This window comes from Nicotiana tomentosiformis, chromosome 1, assembly GCF_000390325.3.
Source record: "Nicotiana tomentosiformis chromosome 1, ASM39032v3, whole genome shotgun sequence".
NCBI lineage: Eukaryota > Viridiplantae > Streptophyta > Magnoliopsida > Solanales > Solanaceae > Nicotiana > Nicotiana tomentosiformis.
In genome coordinates this window covers 89,787,584-89,810,329 of record NC_090812.1, presented here as the reverse complement: position 1 = coordinate 89,810,329, position 22,746 = coordinate 89,787,584, and the positions used below count along the sequence as shown (strand labels likewise).

General features: G+C 35.5%; 1 protein-coding gene across 3 annotated transcripts; it reads left to right on the top strand.

The window, feature by feature from the left end:
- The first annotated feature begins 6,774 nt into the window (after window positions 1–6,774).
- Window positions 6,775–22,479, top strand: LOC104118542 (protein CHROMATIN REMODELING 24). Of its 3 annotated transcripts, none has more exons than XM_033652116.2 (28): window positions 6,775–7,020; window positions 7,116–7,220; window positions 7,333–7,434; window positions 7,521–7,619; window positions 7,915–8,040; window positions 8,193–8,285; window positions 8,629–8,724; window positions 10,807–10,893; window positions 11,024–11,907; window positions 12,011–12,141; window positions 12,242–12,296; window positions 12,747–12,869; window positions 13,577–13,684; window positions 13,810–13,865; window positions 13,944–14,034; window positions 15,554–15,688; window positions 15,822–15,899; window positions 17,496–17,702; window positions 17,784–17,855; window positions 17,981–18,061; window positions 18,137–18,255; window positions 19,458–19,569; window positions 20,147–20,215; window positions 20,310–20,404; window positions 20,587–20,715; window positions 21,759–21,824; window positions 21,908–22,034; window positions 22,146–22,479. In XM_033652116.2, the coding sequence occupies exons 1-28, from the start codon at window positions 6,921–6,923 to the stop codon at window positions 22,305–22,307; spliced, it is 3,708 nt and encodes a 1,235-aa protein (XP_033508007.1). In that variant the 5' UTR covers window positions 6,775–6,920; the 3' UTR covers window positions 22,308–22,479. The 3 variants fall into 3 exon arrangements, with proteins under 3 accessions (XP_033508007.1, XP_033508006.1, XP_009628104.1); XM_033652115.2 differs by having other exon boundaries at window positions 6,776–7,020; window positions 7,360–7,434; window positions 8,629–8,751; XM_009629809.4 differs by having other exon boundaries at window positions 6,776–7,020; window positions 8,629–8,751.
- Window positions 22,480–22,746: the final 267 nt, after the last annotated feature.

The window sequence follows — 22,746 nt, the reverse complement described above, 5'->3', positions numbered from 1 at the left end:
CCTTTAGAAGCCATTTCCACATTCTCTATGAAGTTTGAAATTGGTTATGTTCACTTGTTAAAACATGTTGCCCTTCAATCTAATTTCCTGCTTCTCTTGTATACTCAAAGCACTTGGTCAACCCACATCACCCTTGAAACAACATTCCATGCAATCACACGACCACAACAAGCTCATAACGTGTTTCTAATCACTACTACAACATGGTCTAGGTTGGAGTATTGCGCTGCATTTGTGCTATTACGAGGGATGACATCTTTATATATATTTAAAAATACGGAAAGGGCCTGATAAATCATTCTACTTTGCTTTATTGTTCAATCTTGTCCTCCGTTATACTTTCCGTTTAGATTTGTCCCTGCCGTCCATCAAAGTTCTAACTTTGCCCCCTATTTTAACGATTGAGACAAAAGAATGAAACAATCCAACTCAAGAAATAACCCAACCCGACCCATTCTCCAACTCTTACTTTTCCCCCAATTCTTCACATCAAGATCAAAATATTACTAATTTCAGATCTCAAAATATCACTATTGAGCTCCTAGTTTGAAAAGAGAATTGAATATTGGTAAAAACGATGCTCTATAGAACGAGTCACATGATAAAGTTGAAATCTTGAAAAGTCCCTTGTTGAAATCTTGAAAAGTCCCTTGAAGTCTTCTGTGAATAAGTTAGCAATAGCACCCATACCTTCTTTCGAATCGAATCAATAATTATCAACCGTAAAAAATCAGCCACAAAGTATAGATTTTGGTAATAAAATTGGAGTCATGAAGGCAAAGCAGAGCAATTCAGCACCAAAATCATAAGAAATTACTAAATGGGCGTGCTAGAATTGGCAAGTATAGGTGGTTGGGGTGTTTTTCCGGTCAAGCGATAGTGGCAGCTCCATCAGAACTGCCACCGTTTGAGCACCACTTGACACCAGATAAAGGGCCTTTGGCAAATAAAGTGTTGAGGAGAAATGAAAGAAATTTTTGGGTCGTTCTCTCTTTTGCTATTACACAAAATCAATAATTATTTTTCTTCTTTTCATTAAGTACACATTACTTCCATATTTTTTTGGTTTCGAGATGATTAGTGGATTCTAAAGTATTTGAATCAACGAATTGAGTTGTGTGGTTTACTTTTGGAGGAAAAAGAGCAAAGAAAGAAGAGGAACAGAGATATGTTTCTCGGTCGTAAATTCGATGATCAAAATTTAATTTTCAATATTTTGGAATGTGTATTTGCTTGAATATCATCATTTTGATATTTATCATTGAAGTGAGTCTAATAGCATGTTTGACCAAGCTTCTAATCATGTCAAAAGTGCTTTTTCTAAATATGAGATGTTTGGCCAAGTTTTTTTTTTTTTTGAAAAAAAGTGCTTCTAGCTAGAAGCAGAAGCATAAAAAAATAGCTTTTCTCCAGAAGCAGAAGCAGTTTTGACTTTTCTTCCTACCAAAATACCCTTTGTAAAATATTATATATACCAAAATAACCTTACTTAGTTTAAACTATTAAGTAATATAAAACGACTTTTGGGATGAACTTTCATATTTATTGGATGATTTTTTGATATATTTAAATTATCTTGAAAGAATAAAGTACTTTTCAATTTTATTTTTATATTTTAATTAAATAAAATAAAAAACTTAATTATTATCTTTAATAATAAATATTTATAATTATTTATCTACTTATATAATAGTATTAACTATTAATCAAATCTTTTCATGTCCTTATTTGTAATTTGACACATAAAAGCACTTTTTAAAAAGCTTGGCCAAACACAAATTATTGTTCAAGAGCGCTTTTCAAATTGATTTGTCAAACACAAACTGTTTTTCTTCAAAAGTACTTCTCAAAATAAGCTGATTTTTTCACCTTGGCCAAACAGGCTATAAGAGCCCGTTTGGACATAAGAATTTTTTTCACTTTTTACGAAATCAGTGTTTGGCCATAGAATTTTCAATTTTCGCTTGAAGATGAATTTTAGAATTTTTTAAAAATTTGATAAACTCCAAAAAACGGTTTTTCAAAATTTTCACTCAGATCACTCACAAAAATTCAAAAACAACTCAAAATTATATTCATGTCCAAACACAACTCTAATTTTCAAATACTATTTTCACTTGAAAAAAAAAACTTCACTTTTTTTTTGAGAATTTTACAATTCTTATGCCCAAACGCCCATTAAGTTTTGATCTTCACGAAAGAGAAGTGAGTTGGGAATGAGTGTCGGGTAATGGGTTAAATTGAGGGGCGGGTTTTAAAATTGGGGATGAGTTTTTTGTTCAAAATGTGCCACATGTCTCAGCCGTTAAAATAGGGGCAAAACTAGAACTTTGATGGACGGCAGGGGCAAATCTGAACGGAAAGTACAACACAAGACATGATTGAACAATAAAACAAAGTAGAGAGGTATATCAGGCTCTTTTCCGTTAAAAATAATATAATTTTTTTTATTTTTATTTTAGACTTAATGATATATTTTTATAGCTTAAGAATTGTATTTATATTTAAGGTCACTAATAAAAAAAATATATTGAACTCAATGCTAAATTAAACACCCACATAAACTAAAACAATAGGATATAGTAGGGATTAAATATACCTACTTTCTTTGCACTTAAGTGCCGTTTGGTTAGGGTTTGAGGAGATTTAGATCCCGTTTAAGAATTTTTTTTCTTTTTTCAAAAAAAAAAAATTAAAACAATTTTTGGTTATAAAAAATTTACATTTTTTAAATCCAATTTGAAAATGTATTTTCGAATTTGAAAAACTGTTGAGAACCAGTTTTTCAATTGAAAAATTAGAAAGTTGATATTTTTAAGTTTTACAATTTTACCCTATATTTATTAAATTTATAAAAGGACCCAAACTAGTTATTAAACTTAGATAACACCTACAACTACCCACCATCTCATTCAGTGGCCTTGAATTATATTTTGATATTCACTGTTGATATCTACAATTTATACTTTTAACTGAAGTAGCCACTACAACTTCTATTAGAGATTGTTCGTACAGTTAAATAATCAACATGTTTGATTGTTTATTTCAAGTAAGATAATCAAGTCGGGTGGTTTTGATATTTTTTATAAATTGTGGGGTATAAACCATATTTCATGGTTTTGAAAAAAGTACATCCAAATATGTTACAGAAACTATAACCAAACACAAATTCATCTTAAAATCAAATTTTAGTGAAATTTCAAATTTGAAAAAAATCTTGAAATTTATGTCCAAGCGCCTACTTAATTTCCGCATATAATTCAACATTAATTTGTTCAGTGTTTGGTTATTACTTTTGGATTCCTCCTAAATAATACATCTCCATAATTTTGTGGGAGTTTATGCATTATTTTATAGCGGGATAGAATATGGAATAAAAATGCATATGCTCGTAATACATGAATCAAAAATACTAAATGTCACTCCCCAAACTTAGGCATGGATGTAACACGACACCCGGTGCCTTACTACATTTGACCGAGTAAACTAACTAGCTGACTCAATCAACATGTGAGTCATGCTGCATGCGAAAGATAGACTAACACATGCTGATATACTAAAAGTCTAAAAGGGCAGCCTGGTGCACTAAAGCTCTCGCTATGTGCGGGGTCCAGGGAAGAGCCGGACCACAAGGATCTATTGTACGCAGCCTTACCCTACATTTCTGCAAGAGGTTGTTTTCACGGCTTGAACCCGTAACCTCCTGAATGATATAAATCAAGTGCGGAAACACTAATATAAATCTAAAACGTATTTGTTGCCAACATTGCTAAACATGAAAAGCATGCAACTTTGTCTAATTGTTACTCTAGTTTATGAAGCCTCTAATGAATTACTGAAAATACTGATTGTCTGCAAATACTGAAAGAATGTAAAGTAATGATAATGCCCCGGAATAACTAAGGCTCACCAAATAGTTGGTACGAGAATCCTAGCACTCTGAATCATCAACCAAGATGAAAGCCCCCGGCGAAAGGGACGTTAGTACATTTGAATTGCACATGGTATGTAAAGCAACTGAAAGAAAGAACTGTAAATACTGAAACTGAAACTGAACTGATAGTTGATAACTAAATTGAACAAGGAAGTAAAGATATGAATACTCCTTATTATGAATGTTGAACTACTTGTTTATCTGAATAAATAAAGAGAAATTTTCATAAATCACTATCGTTTAGTGACTATTAACTTCCTATAGCTACTATTAAGTTATTACGGTAGTGTATTCACATGTATTCGCGCTGTTGTTTTCATGAATACAACAACAAAAAGCGCCTAAAATCAGGGCAATTCGGATGTACGCGCATGTATTCACATGTATTCGTGCCATGTATTCATGAATACAACAGTAAAAAACGCCTAAAATCAGGGTAGTCCAACTGTACGCGCATGTATTCACATGTATTTGTGCTACTATATTCATGAATACAACAGTAAAAAGCGCCTAAAATCAGGGCAGTCCATCTGTGCGCGCATGTATTCACATGTATCCGCGCCATGTATTCATGAATACAATAGCAAAAAGCACCTAAAATCAGGGCAGTCCAGTTGTACGCGCATGTATTCACATGTATTTGCGCTGCTGTATTCATGAATACAGTTGTACGCGCATGTATTCACATGTATTCGCGCCATGTATTCGTGAATACTGTAACGGCAATCCCTTAAAAATAAGTATGTCCAGCTATCTAAGAGAGAGGAAAAACATAAATAGAGTATTTCATGCCTTATTTCATGCCTCAATGGTAGTATATACTATAAAATACTTATTTTGCTATAAAATATAAAAGGTAGCTATAGAAAATAATATTTTAAAATAATTTTTGTTTATAATAAATATAGTGTATACTTTTGCTATAGGAGGTAAAATTTTCATAAATAAACTATGGCCTCAGGCCCAATATATATGTGCACGAGTTACGTCTATAACTGCGGCCTCAGGCCCAAAGATGCATAAAGCATAAACTACGGATTCAAGTCCAATTATGCATAAAGCATAAACTACGATCTCATGCCCAAATACATGTGTTCAACATTCAAGAATTTAAAATCAGGAACTGAAAATCATATTGTAATACATGATACTGAAATACTGAATTATACTGAGTTACATGATATTAGAATGTTGAATAGGACTAGACTGAGACATGTATTCATGACCTATTTATGAGAACCGAAGCTTCAACTGTTTATGACATGCTGAGTGATCTAGACTGAGACTCATGGGCATCAAACATAATCCATATTGATTACGCACTGAGCTCACAACATTCGAAATGAAACTCATGAACGAATTATGAAGCTAGAGAATAGAAGTTCTGCAACTATTCAAGGAACTATGCTTAATTATATTTCTAAGGTAATTAGTAACGTTGTAAAAGAAACGTAGTGTAGGAAAAATTATTAACATTTCCAAACGTAGATAGTTAGCCCCACATACATTAACTTCATGCCCTTGAGCGTAATACAACATTCACAAACCCTTTCAACTTTAATATATAACAACACAAGTCAAAGGGATTCCATATTAGCAATAATACTCATGTTTTGGTCACTTAGGCATTTTATCAAACACTTGGTGGACATAAATCTTCATAGCTCTTATTAATGGTATTTTCTTCACCCAATTCTTACTCTACTACTTCTAGGTGATTATACAATCCCAAATAGAGGTAACTGACACCATTTCTCATCACCCAAATATTTACAACAATCTTATGTCAATAAACCGAAACCCTAGCTTAGTTCATGCGATTTTCTTTATTAAAATCATTTACTAATCTCCCAATAACTCATAAATTCACAACTATAAATGATTAGGGAGTAGAAACATTACCTTTTTGAAATTTAACTATCTTGAAGTCGAGTTCCAGGGTTTCTTTTCTCAACAATGATGTCTGAATCAAATATCTAATGATTTGAAGGGTTTACCCATGTTAATAAGGTGTTAGAGAATTGAAATTAATTTAGAATCATAATTAGAACTTACCTTGGATGATGTAGGGACTTTGGAGGAAGTTGGGTTCTTGAGAAATTCCTTTCTAGGGCAAATTTTCATATTTTGGGATGTAGGGCATGAGTTAGGGCTTATAAAATGATCCGCTGGGTGCGCGTCCACGTAGCTGAAGGCCCAACAGCGCACCTGAACGCACAGCAAGGGCAGTGGCACTGCCACAAGTGTGCTTCCGCGCAGACTGTGCATTATTCAGTAAAACGCGCATAACTTTTTACACGAAGATCCATTCTGGCTACGCAATATATCACTTGAAAGGTATTTCAAAGGGCTACAATTTTCATGTTTTAAGTTTTCTCAAATTCCTAATGGACTTTCACGAAATAAGGCTGAAATATAGACCTTTCATAAACTTCGTCGATTTTATCGAATCTTATGCACCTCACTCTCCATCTTGATTCCAAAACAACTTTTTCTACCCATGCTTATCCCGATAGGACTTCACATGTCTAAAATATCACATTAATACTCATTTAACATATCCACACGTAATATGAATTTACGAAGTGTTATACTAAAATGACAAAACTAAAAATAAACAAACTCTTACTTTATTTAAAAAAAAAAATTAAAATAAACATATATTTTATATTATTCCTTATATACTATTTGTGTTATATCAACGTAAATAATCATTCATTATAATTCTTACATTACTAATCGTCCGCATTACAGTCCTAGCATAAAATGTCTCTAAAACAAACTACTCTTTAAAGGACTACTTAGGTTTTATAGCAATAGCAATAGGCGTTAGAGAGGGGTTTTTGAATTTCAAATTGTGGAGCCGAAAGCGGGAATAAAATGCAAGGAAGCAGAGGACTCGAAGCACAAAGGAGCATTTTCTCCATTGTTCTGCAAAAAACTTACTGCTTCACCACCATCACTATACTCTCTCTATTACTCAGAAATGGCTAAGCCGCCGCAACAGCAGCAACCTCGAAGCCTTAATCAACGCCATACTCAGATTCTGATTAATCTTTCCGTTTCCCATTCTAAACCCCCTCTCGGTACTTTCTCCTTGTTTATTTATCTTCTATATATATATATATATTCTAATTTCCTTGAACCGGCTACTCATTGTTTGATGTTTTTTTTAATGTAGATGATATGACAAAATTGGAAGCTAGGCGACGTTTCAATCAAAATGATGCCGTTCCCACTTTTTCCGCAATCACAGATTCTGAACCTGATTCTTCTCCTTCTCCTGGTATTTTTTTTTATTACATATATTCGCTTATTTTTCTGCTAGTCGATTTTCTTCCTTCTGTTGAATTTTTGAAGCTGATTTTTTTTTTTTTTTTTGTGTGTGTGTGGTATAGTTCCATTTTCTTCAAATGATAATATAGGAGACGACGGTGTTCCTAGTTTCTCCGGGATTGCCGATTTTAGTCCCGATTCTGATACAAAATCTTCTCCTCCTGGTATTTCTTTTACCTATATAGTCTTATTTTTCCGTTGAGGCGAAGTTTGTTTTTCTTCAAAAGCTGATTATTTTGTGTGGGTATAGTTCGATTTTCTTCGAATGATATAGGAGACGACAGCGTACCTAATTTCTTCCGGATTGCTGATTTCAGTCCCGATTCTGCTACAAAATCTTCTCCTTCTGGTATTGTTTTACCTATGTAGTCTTATTCTTCTATTGATGCGAAAATTTTTGGCAATCTTACCCAAATAGCCGGCCAGATTTAATGTTTATTTTTTCTAGCCGGTATACATAAATTACACATTGATTATTTATACATATATTATACATAAATTATACATATATTATATATCCGGCGTCTATTTTTAGTTCAAAAGATTAGTTGGACAGCTATTTGGATTAATTCTTCAAATTTATTTTTTTCTTCAAAAACTTTTTGTTTGAGTGGGTATAGTTCCATGTTCTTCAAATGGTATAGGAGAGGCAGAGGAGACTGATGATCAATCGAAGATTAACAATATTAATGCTTTTGAGAACGACGCCATTCCTAATTTCTCTGCCGTTGCTGATTTCAGTCCGGATTCTGCTAAATCGTCTCCTTTTGGTAATTCTTCTGCCATAACTATACTCTTTTTTTTTTGGGTTAAAAACGACGCCGTTCCTATTTTGATTACCTTTTTTTTTGGGTCAAACACAGGAGCTAAAACGCTTTTTTTAATCTCTATTTGTATTTGTTTTCCTTTAAATATTGTGTAGGGGAAAATGAGATTGATGAATCCAAGCATGAAATTGAAGAGAAATTAAGTGATCGACCCGAGGATTCTTTCAATTACCAGTGTTCTGGAATAGGTAAATATTTATATAATAACCTCAGTCACCTAAGGAATGTGAGGTAGATAACCTAACCTAATAAAAGTATTAGTTGCAGCTTCGAACCTCTAACCTGTAATTCTCACAAATACAACTTTATCATTGCTCCGACACTCTCCTTGTAATTTAACTTGTTATAGCAGTTTATTTACTATTTATCAAAGGATTTAAGTATTATACATTGACAGTATAATAATTATTTTTACACCGTTTGTAAAAATTAAACCTATCATAACAGGTTATTATCATTTATCCTAAGTTATCATTCAATGCTCATTAATTAATTTCCTATAATTACTTTTTAAGTGAAATGGTTGTGCAGGGGAAAAGGAGACTGATGATGAACCCAAGAATGAAATTCAAGAGGAATTAAGTAAACCACCGGAGGATTCTTTTGATTCTCACTTCTCTGAAATCGGTAATCTTGATAGCTCGTCTAGTTCTGGTAATTACCAGTGTCTATCAAACTCCTTTTTTGCTGAAAATAGGATTACGTGCTTCCTTATCTCTATTATATGCTTTCCTTTTTTTTTTTTTTTTTTTTTTTTACAAGAGTGGGTTGCTGTAGCAGTGAGAAAAGGAGATTGATCAACCCAAGAGTAGAACCAAAGAGGACCTACTACTATCTAAAATTGATGACAGTTCTTCCCTTTCTAGTAGATATCAACAATAATAACATACCAGTGTGGTTCCACGACTGGGGTCTGGGGAGGGTTGACTGTACGCATACCTTACCTCTGCCTTTAAAAGGTAGAGAGGCTGTTTCCAGAAGACCATCGGCTCAGGTAGGGGAGAGGGGAGGGGCAATAACAAGCAAACCGATCTGACAACCAAAACAAAAAATACAAAACTAACAAAAGGTAATGCAATCAGAAAATCGAAACACAAGACAACAACAAGTAGTAACAGAAAACTAGGGATACGAAAAAAAATACGGAAGGCACCAAGTGGTGTATCAAAGCTACTGCTACAAACAAGGACAACACTCGACCACCTAACCCTTTACCTTAATTCTCAACCTTCACACCTTCCTATCCATGGTCATGTCCTCAGTGAGCTGGAGCAATGCCATATCTTGCCTAATCACCTCACCCAATAATTCTTCAGCCTACCTCTACCTCTCCGTTGGCCCTCCCATGCAAGCCTCTCACACCTCCTCACCGGAGCGTCAGTGCCTCTCCTCTTCACATGCCCGAACCATCTAAGTCTCGCCTCCCACATCTTGTCCTCCGAAAGGGCCACATCCATCTTGTCCCGAATAACTTCATTTTTAATTTTATCTAACCCGGTATGCCCGCACATCCACCTCAACATCCTCATCTTCGCCACCTTCATCTTCTAGACATGGGATGTCTTGACCGGTCAACACTCTGCCCCATACATCATTGTCGGTCTGACCACCGCTCTATAGAACTTACCTTTAAGTTTTGGTGCACATTCCTATCACACAAAACACCGGAAGCGAACCTCCATTTCATCCATCCTGCCCCAATACAGTGTGTGACATCATCGTCAATCTCCCCATTCCTTTGTATAATAGACCCAAGGTACTTGAAACTTTCTCTCATCTTCGTCCTCTTGCTGAGTCGGGCCACTAAACCTGCACTCCACGTATTCTGTTTTGGTCCTGCTCAATTTAAAACCTTTAGACTCCAAAGTCTGTCTCCAAATCTCTAACCTCTCGTTAATACCACAACGTGTCTCGTTAATCAGTACAATGTCATCTGCTAACAACATGCACCACGACACCTCCCCTTGAATGTGACGCGTCAGCGCATCGATCGCCAGGGCAAATAGAACTGATGCAACCCCATCACAACCTGGAATTTTTCCGAGTCCCCTCCCACTGTCCTCACCCGAGTCTTAGCACCCTCGTACATGTCCTGAATAGCCCTAATGTATGCAACAGGAACGCCTCTAGCTTCCAAACATCTCCACAACAACTCTAAACTTAAGATCAGTATCAGACCCTTAGCTGACGATTAGCCCGACTATTGATTTCTATTTGATGCTTATTGAACTTTTACTTGGAGTGCTTCAACGCTGCAGCAAATGCACATAGAAGTATTAGAACTTTTAGGATAAAACTAGCCCTTGTTACTTTAGTTGGATTCTTCGTATAATAACCTTATCTGACGAATCAGAGCCTCGCCCAACAACACTCTACCTTCCTCATCCTTGATGCATTTCACTTGGGGAGGTCACGGGTCTTCCTCTCTCGCACCTTGGCTAACCTGTACAGCTTCTTGTCCCCTCCTTTTCCTCCAAGTTCTTCATACAAGCGCTCAAATGCGGCAGTCTTGGCCGCAGTAACTTCTAACTTTGCTTCCTTCTTAGCCACCTTATACCGCTCCCTGTTCGTCCTCTTCTCCTCCTCGTCCATGTTTTCCACATACTGGTAGATAAACTAAGACTTACCTATATATTCCTCTCCCTGTTTAATCTCGAGTGATTTCCAGTATGTTTCTGCATCGATGTTAATCAGTAAACTATTTTGCAGTGGATATGGAACAGTCCAAAGATGTGTATGAAAATTGTGAACAATCTCAGAAAGGCCAGAAAGATTATGAGAATACATCTAATGAAGGTAATATTTGTTCCTTTGAGAAATAATATGCTCGTGTGCCAAAATTATGATATGCTGTAGGCAGTAGGCATAGAATTATATGTGCACGTCTGATTATACCATTGATGCGGATGAGTGTATTGTCTGTCAGGAGAGGAGAAAATAATGAAGATAAAGATCAAAGGTCGTCGCCGCCTTTGCAAAATTTCAGAGGACAACAATGACAGTGAGGAAAAGAAGCTGAAGGACAATGAAGAGTCTGGATTTCTCGAGATAACAGATTTTGATTCACCTCCTCCGCAGGTGAAAAATGCAGTTCAGAATGAACATGGTAGTTCTGGGAGCGAAATAAGGGATATCCTGAATGATTTAAGTTCGAGACTTGAGATTTTATCCATTGAGAAAAAGAGGGCACTGAAGCCCAGTGATTTGACTAAGAAGGATGAAATTCCGGATTACCAAAGTGCTGGTTCCTCATTTTCACTTTCTTCTGGTTCCTCATCTGATTCAATCAAGGAGTCTAGGATTGGAGGAGAAATTCACGAGGAGTGTCTGAAGGAGATCGATTTCGGGGATGAATCCAAGAACGACTATGTGGTCCGGAAGTTCAATGATACAAGGTCTTCAGTTGGAGCACCAAAGAGGAAAGAAGTTAAGCAGATGGTTGGAAAATCACAGCCCATGAAGAACTCTTTATCTGCCTACAAATTTCTGGAAGAAGGAGACAGTAATGACAGTGATGGTGATTGTGTGGTTGTTGGTGACAAGAGTGCTATTACTCAAGTGGGAAGACATAACAGGAAGGCTAGACATGAGCGTAAATTTTCAGATGACTTTGACTCACGTGATTTTGTTTCAGAGGAGGATCACACTTACACACTCAGTGGACCAAAGTTCAATTACGGGTTACCTGGTAAAGTTGCCAAAATGCTGTATCCTCACCAGCGTGATGGTTTGAAGTGGCTTTGGTCTCTTCACTGTCTGGGTAAGGGTGGTATTTTAGGCGATGACATGGGTTTGGGAAAGACCATGCAGGTAAAAGCCAAAAGTCTTAATTTTGTATTTCTTCCATCTTCAAAAGTATAATGTTCCACAAAATAATTCTGAAGTAGCTTTTTCTACTTTTGCCATGTTTTAGATATGTGGCTACATAGCTGGATTGTTTTATTCAAAGTTGATAAAGAGGGTGTTGATTGTAGCTCCCAAAACTTTGTTGCCCCATTGGATCAAGGAATTAACTGCTGTAGGGCTTTCTCAGAAAATAAGGGAGTAAGGCGTCTTGCTTTAATGTTGTTGTCTTATTGATTTCAACTTTGACTTCAACTGGTAGTATGAAAAGAGAAGTGTTCATGGTACTTTCTTGGTGCAGATATTTTGCGACTAGTGCAAAACTCCGGAATTATGAGCTTGAATACGTTCTTCAGGTTTCATCTTCTATACTCAGTAAAACTTTGCAAGTTCATCACGTTTAGTCTGTTTCGTACTGGAACTATATAAAATAAGGATTCCATTCCATGCTAATGTTCCATAAACTGCTTGAGCAGATAGAAGTTATCTTAATTGTAATGTATTCGTTGGGACCGCATGCAAAGAAAGAGAAGAGTCTACTACTTGCATGGGCTTTAATTATCTCTTCCTCTCTCATTTGCTATTAGATTATACCTTTTAGTATAAAGACGAGTTATTGATACAGCTTCATGCATTTTATATGTGGGTGCATGTTTGGGGAACTTTTGACTTGACATATAACTGTTGGATATCTAAAGTTTCAATGGACTTTCATAAGTTGGGTTATATTAAGTTCTGTTTTCTGGCATTGGTTTAACTTATGATTACTTCTTCTCTACTTGTTATTTATTTTTTCATTTATGCAGGACAAAGGCATACTCCTCACAACATACGACATTGTAAGAAATAACGTAAAGTCTTTATGTGGTGATCAGTATTTTCTTGACCGAGATGAGGAGTTGACATGGGATTATATGATTCTTGATGAGGTGCTTCTTGATTATTATTTAACTGTTTCTAACGTCAATGCATGGCAATTGTCATTTTGTTTCAATTAATTAGCAGAGATGAGATGCTACTTCCATTTTGGTGGTGTTGAACAAATATTGTGCATTAAGAAACCTTAGTTCAATCCAGAAGTGAAACATCATCTCTTTTAGTCACTTTTTAGGAAGACATGTTTGATTATAGGGAAATTTCACTCTTATGCTATGTGCAAAAGGACTTTTTATTTGGTAGATTACATATCTGATGTGGTTCAACACTCAGGCCATCTGAAATTATAAGCATTCTAGTGTTATACTTGTCTACTAAGGAACCTTGATTTCATTAGGCCTGGTTGGTGCATGATCATAGCCCCGGGGAAACATGATATGATCAGCTTCCTAGGCCTAATAACTTGGGAAGGGTGCGTGATATATCTTAGCTGCTTGAACATTCATAACTGCTGCTGGAGCAGCAAGATAATAGGCCTCATTTAAATATGCCATGATCTCCCTTTGAGTATGTGTTAAATTCGATTTAAATTGTTTAGCATCTCAATTATTTGCCTTAAAGCTTTGATTTTTGTTGATGGACTTCTTTTGAAAAGAAATAGTATATGCATGGATGGCAAATATATATCCTTGCGGTTTTATTACAAGTTTATAATTGTGAATGTATAAGCCTCTTAAAGCTTGAATTTTTGAAATATCAGGGGCATCTCATAAAGAATCCCAGTACACAGAGGGCTAAAAGTTTGCATGAGATTCCTTGTGCTCATCGTATCATTATAAGTGGCACACCTCTTCAAAACAACCTCAAGGTGTTTATACTATTACTTTTTTTTAATGTCTATCACGCTATGATGTCAGTTGAAATCATAGAAGCAAGTTAATAATGTGTTTTGCTCTCTTTTCCTATATTCCTACCCCATCCTTACCCAAATAGGAGTTATGGGCTCTATTCAACTTCTGCTGTCCTGGGCTGCTGGGTGACAAACAATGGTATACCGACATGTTCAAATACAATCTGCTTATATTGAAACATTGGGCTCAAATGACATGAAGCTACTTCTATTAAAGGTTCAAAGAGAAATATGAGCATCCCATTCTTCGTGGAAATGATAAAAATGCTTATGACAGAGACAAGCGTATTGGCTCAGCAGTTGCAAAGGTGATTGCTAAACCAATCTTTTATACTCTACATATGCTAGTTTCTTCCGTGTTCTTATGTTTCTTGATTATCTTCTTCTTTGCAAGGTTAAATATCTACACCATTTAAATTATGTTGTGATATCTTTCCATCCATTGTAGTTGTTATTGTTGATCATGAAAAATTCATGTATTCTGAGAACTTTCCTCTCACTCTAGAATAAATATTGGTGTTGCTCTTAGAAGTAAATACACTAGTCTTTTTTGACAAAGCTATAGTAGTAAATTCAGTTCATCTTTTCCATTCTCTCTCTCTCTCTCTCTCTCTCTCTCTCTTTTTCTTTTAACTCTCCTCTGAGCAAAAGCAGAAAAATGATAAAGCTAGATAGAAAATGTAGATATCATTCTGTTTTTCACAATATAGGCCATGGATATGCTTTGGGATTTGGAGTATTAGTGTTTTTTATTACATGTCTTGGTGTTGTTTTTTATTTGGAGAAGATAGCTGATTGTCATTTGCCTTCTCAAGCTTTAGAGTTGTATTCTGGAAGCTGTCAAGTTGGGGTTTCCTGGGTCAGGTAATACTGTGACATTGGTCAGAATATTGTGCTTCTGTTCTTTGTTAATCGCCTTAAGTTGTGAAGTGATTAAGCGATATAACACACAACTCAATGAAGGCGGTTTGTCTGAGATGTTGGTTGCCAGGTTTCCCAAGCTTGAATGATTTACACTATGTTTGATGAATGTACATCTGATATAGAAACTGGATCCAACGTTCTTCTCAGTTCCTAGCTTAATAGCTAAATTGGTCAGTCAAGACAGAGTGGTTCAATATTAATATTCATCTCTTTTGGATATAAAAGAGAAGCAAGGCTTCTTGTATAAGAGGTTTTAGCCTATATGTATAAGGTGAAGGATCCTATAATTTCGCCTAATTAATGCAAAAGATTTTACAATGTGCTGCTCTCATGATTCTGTACAACTAATCTGGACATATTTTGACACTCCCTCAAAAGCTGGAACATATAGGTCTTAAGCTTGCCACATTTATGCTTGTTTCTCAGACCTTGAAGCCCCTTGGTGAACGTATCTGCCTTTATTTGAACTAAAAACATTGATCAAGATGAGTCTAGACTGGATTTTTCACGAATAAAATGACAACTAATTAAATATTTTCAGTTCTTCAAGAAATACCAGACCTTGAAATCATACGGGTACTTGCTTTTTATCCATGACCGGAAAGTGAAAAGAATATACCTATCATGAGGCAAAGAGAGACATGATTCTAGTTCTGTCACTATGTATGAGAATACGCATTGGAAGGATGTTCATAATTAATACGTGCATATATTTTAGATTAATATTGCACTATATGGTTTATAAATCGTGTAATTTTCTGGTATGGGTCAATTTATGCTATTGTGATCTATGTTTAATTTCAATTTTTTTGTTATGTCTCTGTTTTTGAAATCCATGTTGGGGTTACTGGCTTGTAGCAGATGCTTAATCCCACTAAAATTTTGTTATTGTGTGTTGTACAGGAATTGAGGGAACACATTCAACCATATTTTCTGCGACGTCTCAAGAGTGAGGTATTTTCTGATGATTCCTCGACTGGCGCAAAACTTTCCAAGAAAAATGAGATTATTGTGTGGCTTAAATTGACGAATTGTCAGGTACAAGTTTGTTTCCATCACTTGTACAGTTTTTCATTGATTTGTCTCTTAAAGTAACTTGTGCAAATAGTCTTTTCTTCCTGATAGATTATTTGGAGTTTTTCCTAATGTTATACCTTACTGCATTGTCCAGCGGCAACTCTACACAGCTTTCTTGAAGAGTGAGATTGTCCTCTCAGCCTTTGATAGCTCCCCACTGGCTGCACTTACTGTAATGTTCAGATGAACTTTCTTCCATGCCTGGTTATTTCACTAGTTTTTACTGGATATATTCAACATGATCAGTAGTAATATTTCCGTTTGGAATTTGCTCTATGTATATCAACAACAACAACAACGACCCAGTAAAATCCCACTAGTGGGGTCTAGGGAGGGTAGTGTGTACGCAAACCTTACCCCTACCCCGAGGGAGTAGAGAGGTTGTTTCCGAAAGACACTCGGCTCAAGAAGACGAAAAAAGACAATATCAGTACCACCAACAGATACCATAGGAATAATAACAACATTATAAAGACCAGAAAATAGATGAAAAGCAAAGTCGATAGCCATTAAATAGACCCGGCACTATGAAAATTTGCTCTATGTATATCATCTCTCTCTATTGCTTATAAAGAATGCTAAGCAAATGAATACTTGCATGACCTTGATACACCAGATAAAGTAGACTCAGCTGCCAAACCACCAGAAACACAGCTGAGCTGTTAGGCAACAACTGTAATTTGAATTATTGGTTGGGGACACATATACCTTTAATCCCCTTTTAGAAGCAAGATTTTGGGTTCAAAATTCATAGCTGGAAACAAAAGCAAAATGACAAGGCAGGTCAGACTAGTTACTCTATACTTTATCAATAGAGAGAGACAGAGAACCACTGATCTTGTCTCCCTAACATTTAGGAAACTTGAAATTGGGGCTTCCAAAAAGTTTGTTGAAGCGTCGTTTCTTCCCTAACAATTGTTATGGTTGTTTATATCCCTACTCCAGTTTCATTAGGCACTTCTCAATTTGTAATGCATGAATCTCAAAGCTCCAGATCACTTACCTTTTCCATTGTTATCTTTTTTCTTTCTTCTCTAGGTATTTCTCTCTTCCTTTCACCTGCATGTATATTTGTATCTATTTCTTGGGCACAACTAGGCTTCATTAAAGGATGCTGGGCTTGTTCTTAAACTTAACTTTGCCTATGTCTTTGCTAGGGGCTTTTGTAGTAGAAATCAGACTAAATTATAAACAACGTACATTCTTGTAGCATTATCAATATGGGATGGAGACTTCACTTATCTCTTAAGATTCTGTTTTTTTTTTTTTTTTTTTTTTTTTTTTGCTTTTCACATTTGGTTCGTACTTTGCCCTTTCCCACGTTTTCACATTCTGTTTGTACCTATTATAGGGGTACATACTTTGTCCTATGTCCTTGCTATCGGCCTATCTTGATTTCAATCATAGAATCCTCCCTATTCAAATATACCTTTTGCATAATTACTTATGTGTTGTGCATGGATGTTTTCATCGCTTCTGGTATTCTCTCTTAATTAATTTAGTTTTCCTTTGCTGCCCATCCATAGCCATCACATTTTATTTGTTTAGTGGTAAATACCGATCACCTCCCTTATATTGGGTTATTTGAAAGTTCACATGTAGCTTCCCTATCTTTCAAAATTGTTGGCGTCGATCTACCTTTGTACTTTGTTGTTCATTCTGTTGTCTGGTTCAAAGCAAGCTTGTTTCTTTATTTCTTAGTCTTGCAGATGACATATTCATAATATGTTTGTCAAATCTTACATGAGACTCAATTTATATGGAACAGATCTTGAAGAAAATATGTGACCATCCACTACTACTAACAAAGAGGGCAGCAGAAGAAGTTCTGGAGGAGATGGATTCAACATCAAACAAGGATGACCGTGCTGTGGCAGAGAGATTGGTTATGCAAATGGCAAATGTCACTGAGAAACTTGACGAGGAAGTGACACATGATGTTTCCTGCAAGATAACATTTATACTGGCTTTGTTGGTGAGATGTCAACAGCAGAAGTGATGTTCTATCTATCTTGGCAATAACTTGTCTTTATAATTAAAATGCTTCTTCATACAGGACAATTTGATTCCTGGTGGGCACAATGTGCTTATCTTTTCTCAAACACGCAAGATGCTTAATCTACTCCAGGTTGTTGTCATGTTCATATATTGGTTTTCCAAATGGCGTGCATAAGTTAATACTTGCGCATATTTTTGCATCACTTCTTAATTTTTGTTGCTCTAATCTGTATTCGATCACTTAATTTGCCCCAGGACGCTTTAATATCCAATGGTTTCCAGTTCATGAGGATAGATGGAACCACCAAGGCTACTGACAGATTGAAGATTGTTAATGTTTGTCTTCTCCTATGTCTTGATATTAATCCTCCATAAACTTTTACATTCTGATTTTCTCTGCCAATTTTATAGGATTTCCAAGAGGGTCACGGTGCTCCAATATTTCTTTTAACTTCTCAAGTTGGCGGTCTAGGTCTTACACTCACAAAAGCAGATCGAGTGATTGTGGTTGATCCAGCATGGAATCCAAGGTACACTCTTTGAATGACTTTTATTATCTTCTTAGAGTTTATTGATGACTGACATGTGGTGTCTAATTATCTTGTAGTTGATAAAATAAATGTTTTAGAGTACCCAGAGAATTTAATGTTTTAGAGTCCTCAAACTTCTACTAACTTCCTGGTCCTCTTTCTTTAGATCCTCAAAACTTATGCGGTACCCATAACCATGTTCGTCAAAAAAGGCACCATTAAGAATGTCTTTTTTTGTTATCTAGATTGTTTATGAGGTGATGCCATAATCTATTTTGTTTGTTTTTTATATTTATTCTTAGTCAAGGGCAACTAATTCATTGCTTAGATGTAAAGTATTACTTTAGGTGAAGAATAAGGTCCTCGTGTGCCTTCATTTTTAGTAAGAGTATAACCCAGGAATTACTATGTCTCGCATATGCCACACATAAATCGGAATATTCTCCAAGGAAAAGCTTGGATCGTACTACCAAAAGGCTACATGCAGATGATAAAGCTTCTATATGACAATGTTCCTAGTGTCTTCTGTGATTTGTACGAGTTCTTGTAGTTGAACTTTATGCTATCTTTATGGTAAATACTACTATTTGTTTTTTATTGCTGGATTTGGATTGTGATTTGGCTGCACTTCTTTTCATATGCGTTTTCTTAGAAAAAAGTGTACATACTCCAGTTTCATGTAAAAGTGTGTTACTGCCTCCATGCCCTATTAGATAAATTTGTCTGTCTGGGAAAATCAAAGATTAAAATTTGACTTTTGTATTGTGTTAATGTTAGTAGATGAAGTAACACTCCTATTACAAAAAGAATGATGGGGTTCGGAGTAGAGGGTCAAACCATTTTATTCAATCTCAATTTGGACATCGATTTGTTTACTTTTAAAAATAAAATTTACATATTTAGAATCTAAAGGATGTAGTCACATCAGATGAGCACTTACCAATAGTAGATCTCATTTGACCACATTGATGAACCAAATGATACTTGATATCTTTCCTCTATTTGTGTTATTATTTGTTAAAATCCAGGATGCACATTGTTTGAACGGCAATGTTACTCCATATTCTGCTACTAATTATTGTATCAGGCCTATAATAGCCACCTAAGTGCTTGCTGTAAAGTGCTTCTTCTTCTTTCGTTCTTCCCATACTCTGAATTTTCTGTTAGGGATTAGATAATAGCCATTTACTTCCAACTTGCAGCACGGATAGCCAAAGTGTTGATCGCGCCTACAGAATTGGGCAGACGAAGGATGTTGTTGTTTATAGATTGATGACTTGTGGCACAGTTGAAGAGAAAATTTATAGGAAACAGGTACATATTTTGTATTTATACTTGATTGAGTTGTGGTAAAGATACAATTGGCTAATGATGAATGAGTGATTTTCAATAGTTGTGACCCTAAGTATTTAATGCATCAACTGCTAAGTGCTTATTATGGTTGGCTATCTTGAGAAGTAAAGTAAGCCTTCTCTTATGTTACTACACTAATGCCTATTCTGATGGAGTGTAGGCTAACATTATAGTCTCTGTAGCTAATTGCATGGTCCTTGTGTCATTAAGAACTCTAAAATCAAAGATCTGCTTTGTCATGTGTGTGAAATGAGAGAAGGAAAGAGAAATTCTTATTGAAATTGGTTGTTCACAAAAATTGGGCTTGCGTTTATACAACTTCTAGTCTATGTATAAAATAAGTAATTATTCATTATGTACAGTATTCAAGTATTCTTTAAGTTATTTCATTTATTCTTGACTTTCAACCATTTGCAATATTCAAGTTACTTCCAAGAGCAAAGGCAATATGGTTTTGTTATTTAGCTCCTCTATAATGCACATTTCAAGGAAGATGAGTTTTACATCAGTGTTTTCATCATCTAATACTCTGGTACAGGTATACAAAGGGGGATTGTTCAAAACAGCAACTGAGCACAAAGAACAAATCCGTTATTTCAGTCAACAGGTATATGCTTAGATGGATATTCTAAAATTTATATTTGGTTTATCTAGCTGCCGATATTAACTGCTCTGATTGGCTTGTATGGTCAACTTTTCAGGATCTTAGGGAACTTTTTAGCCTTCCTAAGGGTGGTTTTGACATATCAAATACTCAACAACAGTTGAATGAAGAGCATGATCATGAGCACAAAATGTAATGTGTTTATATCTCATGTGATTTTGAGTGATTGTTCTCCTAATGAGCTGTGATAAGATTCAGATTGTTTCTCAGGGCTTGTGCCTCTTAAAATCAGCAATAGCTTATGATTATTTTCACAAGCCAAGTGGTGCTTTTGTTGTCAACTAGTTTTTACAATGATGCTCATTTTGCTGCAGGGAAGGAGCTTTGAAGGCCCATGTAAAGTTTTTGGAGACGCTGGGTATAGCTGGAGTTAGCAGCCACAGTTTGCTTTTCTCAAAGGCAGCGCCTGCGCCAGCTGTTGAAGATGAGGACGAAGGGAAAATGTAAGTTCAAGTGTTTTACACTATTTCGCAGATGATACTACTTTATATTCTACTCATCCTAAACGGACTAGCAATATACTATTGGGGGAGTCAAACTAGTTTTTTATTTGTATTTTACTTTTTCAAACATTTTAAAATACTTATAACTGTAATATGTGATTTATTTTATTTTATGAATTTCAAAATATGTAAATTTCCTTTCTAAACTTAAGATATCTATGTCCGAGTTCACATAGAAAATTAGATGAGCTGACCCTTGTACCCCAGCTTCATTTAACTAATAATGTTTTGAACTTCCATATTTTCTATAATCAAACATTATGTATATTATAACTATATTCTTTCTCTTGTACTGGTATGGCACACAATTCAAACGGGTAGCTTAAACTCCATGTTAGTTGAACATAAAAAGGACTGAGGAAGTATGTGGAATCTTACTCAGCTTTATTTCCCCCTCTTGCCCCTCACCACACATGAAATGTGGAATCCTACTTAGCTTCAACCCCCCTTGCCTCACTACACACGTGCACATATAATCCTCATCCAAGGAACATTGGAAGAAAACATAGGATTATATTATTATGGTATTTTCAGGAGGGAGCGGCTGTTTAGTTGAAGCACACAAGGACTCACAAAACCAATAGAAACTAATTTGTCTGTGTCTTCTTAAGATCAGTTGTGATGGCTTCTGAACTCAACACATTGGGACATTTGACCATTGGAAGCACAACTTGAAACATACTAGGACTTCGAGTGAGACTTTGAATCAATGCAATTAAAACTCATTGCTTCTCATGGCTGAAGTTATGCAATTTTAATTAAAATACTTATAATTAAAAGTAGAACAGCTATAGTTCTACTTTTGTTTCCATGATTCTCTTTTTCTTTTTCTAGATGATTCTTTCAGGTATGCAACCTTGTTTCTTTTTGCTGATTCTGCTTATAATAAAAAAATTACTCTTGCAACGTTTGTTACCATGCCATTGCTTACCTTTTTGTTACCATCATCTGTTATAGAGTTTTTCTTTTCTACCTGGGTGCAGTGCAAGTAGGACGGCATTCGTGGGAAACTCATCATCGCACTCATCAGTCGAACGTGCTGTTGATGCGTATGACTCATAAAAACTTCAACTAGTAATTGCAAATCTATCTCTCGGTTTTTAATTTGAATTCTTAGAAATGGTTCTTCCAGGGGGCAGTATGCTTTTAAGCCGAAGGATGTGAAATTACAGGATAAGTCTGTACCTACTAGGATTGGTCCTACAGAATCTGATATCAAGGAGAAAATCAGACGGCTTTCTCATATGTTTGGAAACAAGGTACTGGCTGATACTTATATTATAGTCTAACTTAGGAAATCTTTAATAACCTATGCTTCTATTAAAGTCTGGTAATGAGCAGCTATCTCACTTCGTCTTTTAAATTTTCAGGAAATGATCTCCAAGTTACCTGATAGAGGGGAGAGGATACAGAAGCAAATTGCAGAACTTAATAAGGAGCTGAAGAATATTAGAATGGAAAAAGAGAACAGGGATGAAGTTATTGACTTGGATGACATATCAGGCCGATTCCATAGGGTTGTAAATGTGTAAATATTGCTCACTATACTTCATTAGACACTTAAAAGTGGAAGCCATTTTTGCTAAAAAAAAAAACTCTTTTGCAATCTGTCCTCTTTTCCATTTGGGTTCACATTGTAATTTTGTTGAGGAAATGAGTTACCTTTGCAAAATGTATGGTCTTATAATATCCTTTTGCAGTAAATGTTGTCCTATTTTTTATATCAGTTTTTTATTGCGCTGCTGCACACCGCCAGTAACGAACATCTAACGCAGCACTCGAGCCACCATTTCATCTTTTTTTTTACAATCATGACCACGCATTTCTTTTCTTCTCCTTCTCTTCCCACATTAAGCCAAAAGTTTTTTTTTTCCGATGCGAGTCAGTTAGGGAAGACGAGGGTTTTGATCTTCTGATATCAAACGTAATTCATTGCTAAGTATTTTTGTGTTCGTCATTTTTAAAAATTGT

Excerpts from the sequence above, each read along its gene's own strand:
- LOC104118542 (XM_009629809.4), top strand. The coding sequence starts at position 6,921 with ATGGCTAAGCCGCCGCAACAGCAGCAACCTCGAAGCCTTAATCAACGC. Across the intron at positions 17,856-17,980 it reads AGATGCTTAATCTACTCCAG|GACGCTTTAATATCCAATGG; the intron begins GTTGTTGTCATG and ends AATTTGCCCCAG. Across the intron at positions 20,716-21,758 it reads GATGAGGACGAAGGGAAAAT|TGCAAGTAGGACGGCATTCG; the intron begins GTAAGTTCAAGT and ends ACCTGGGTGCAG.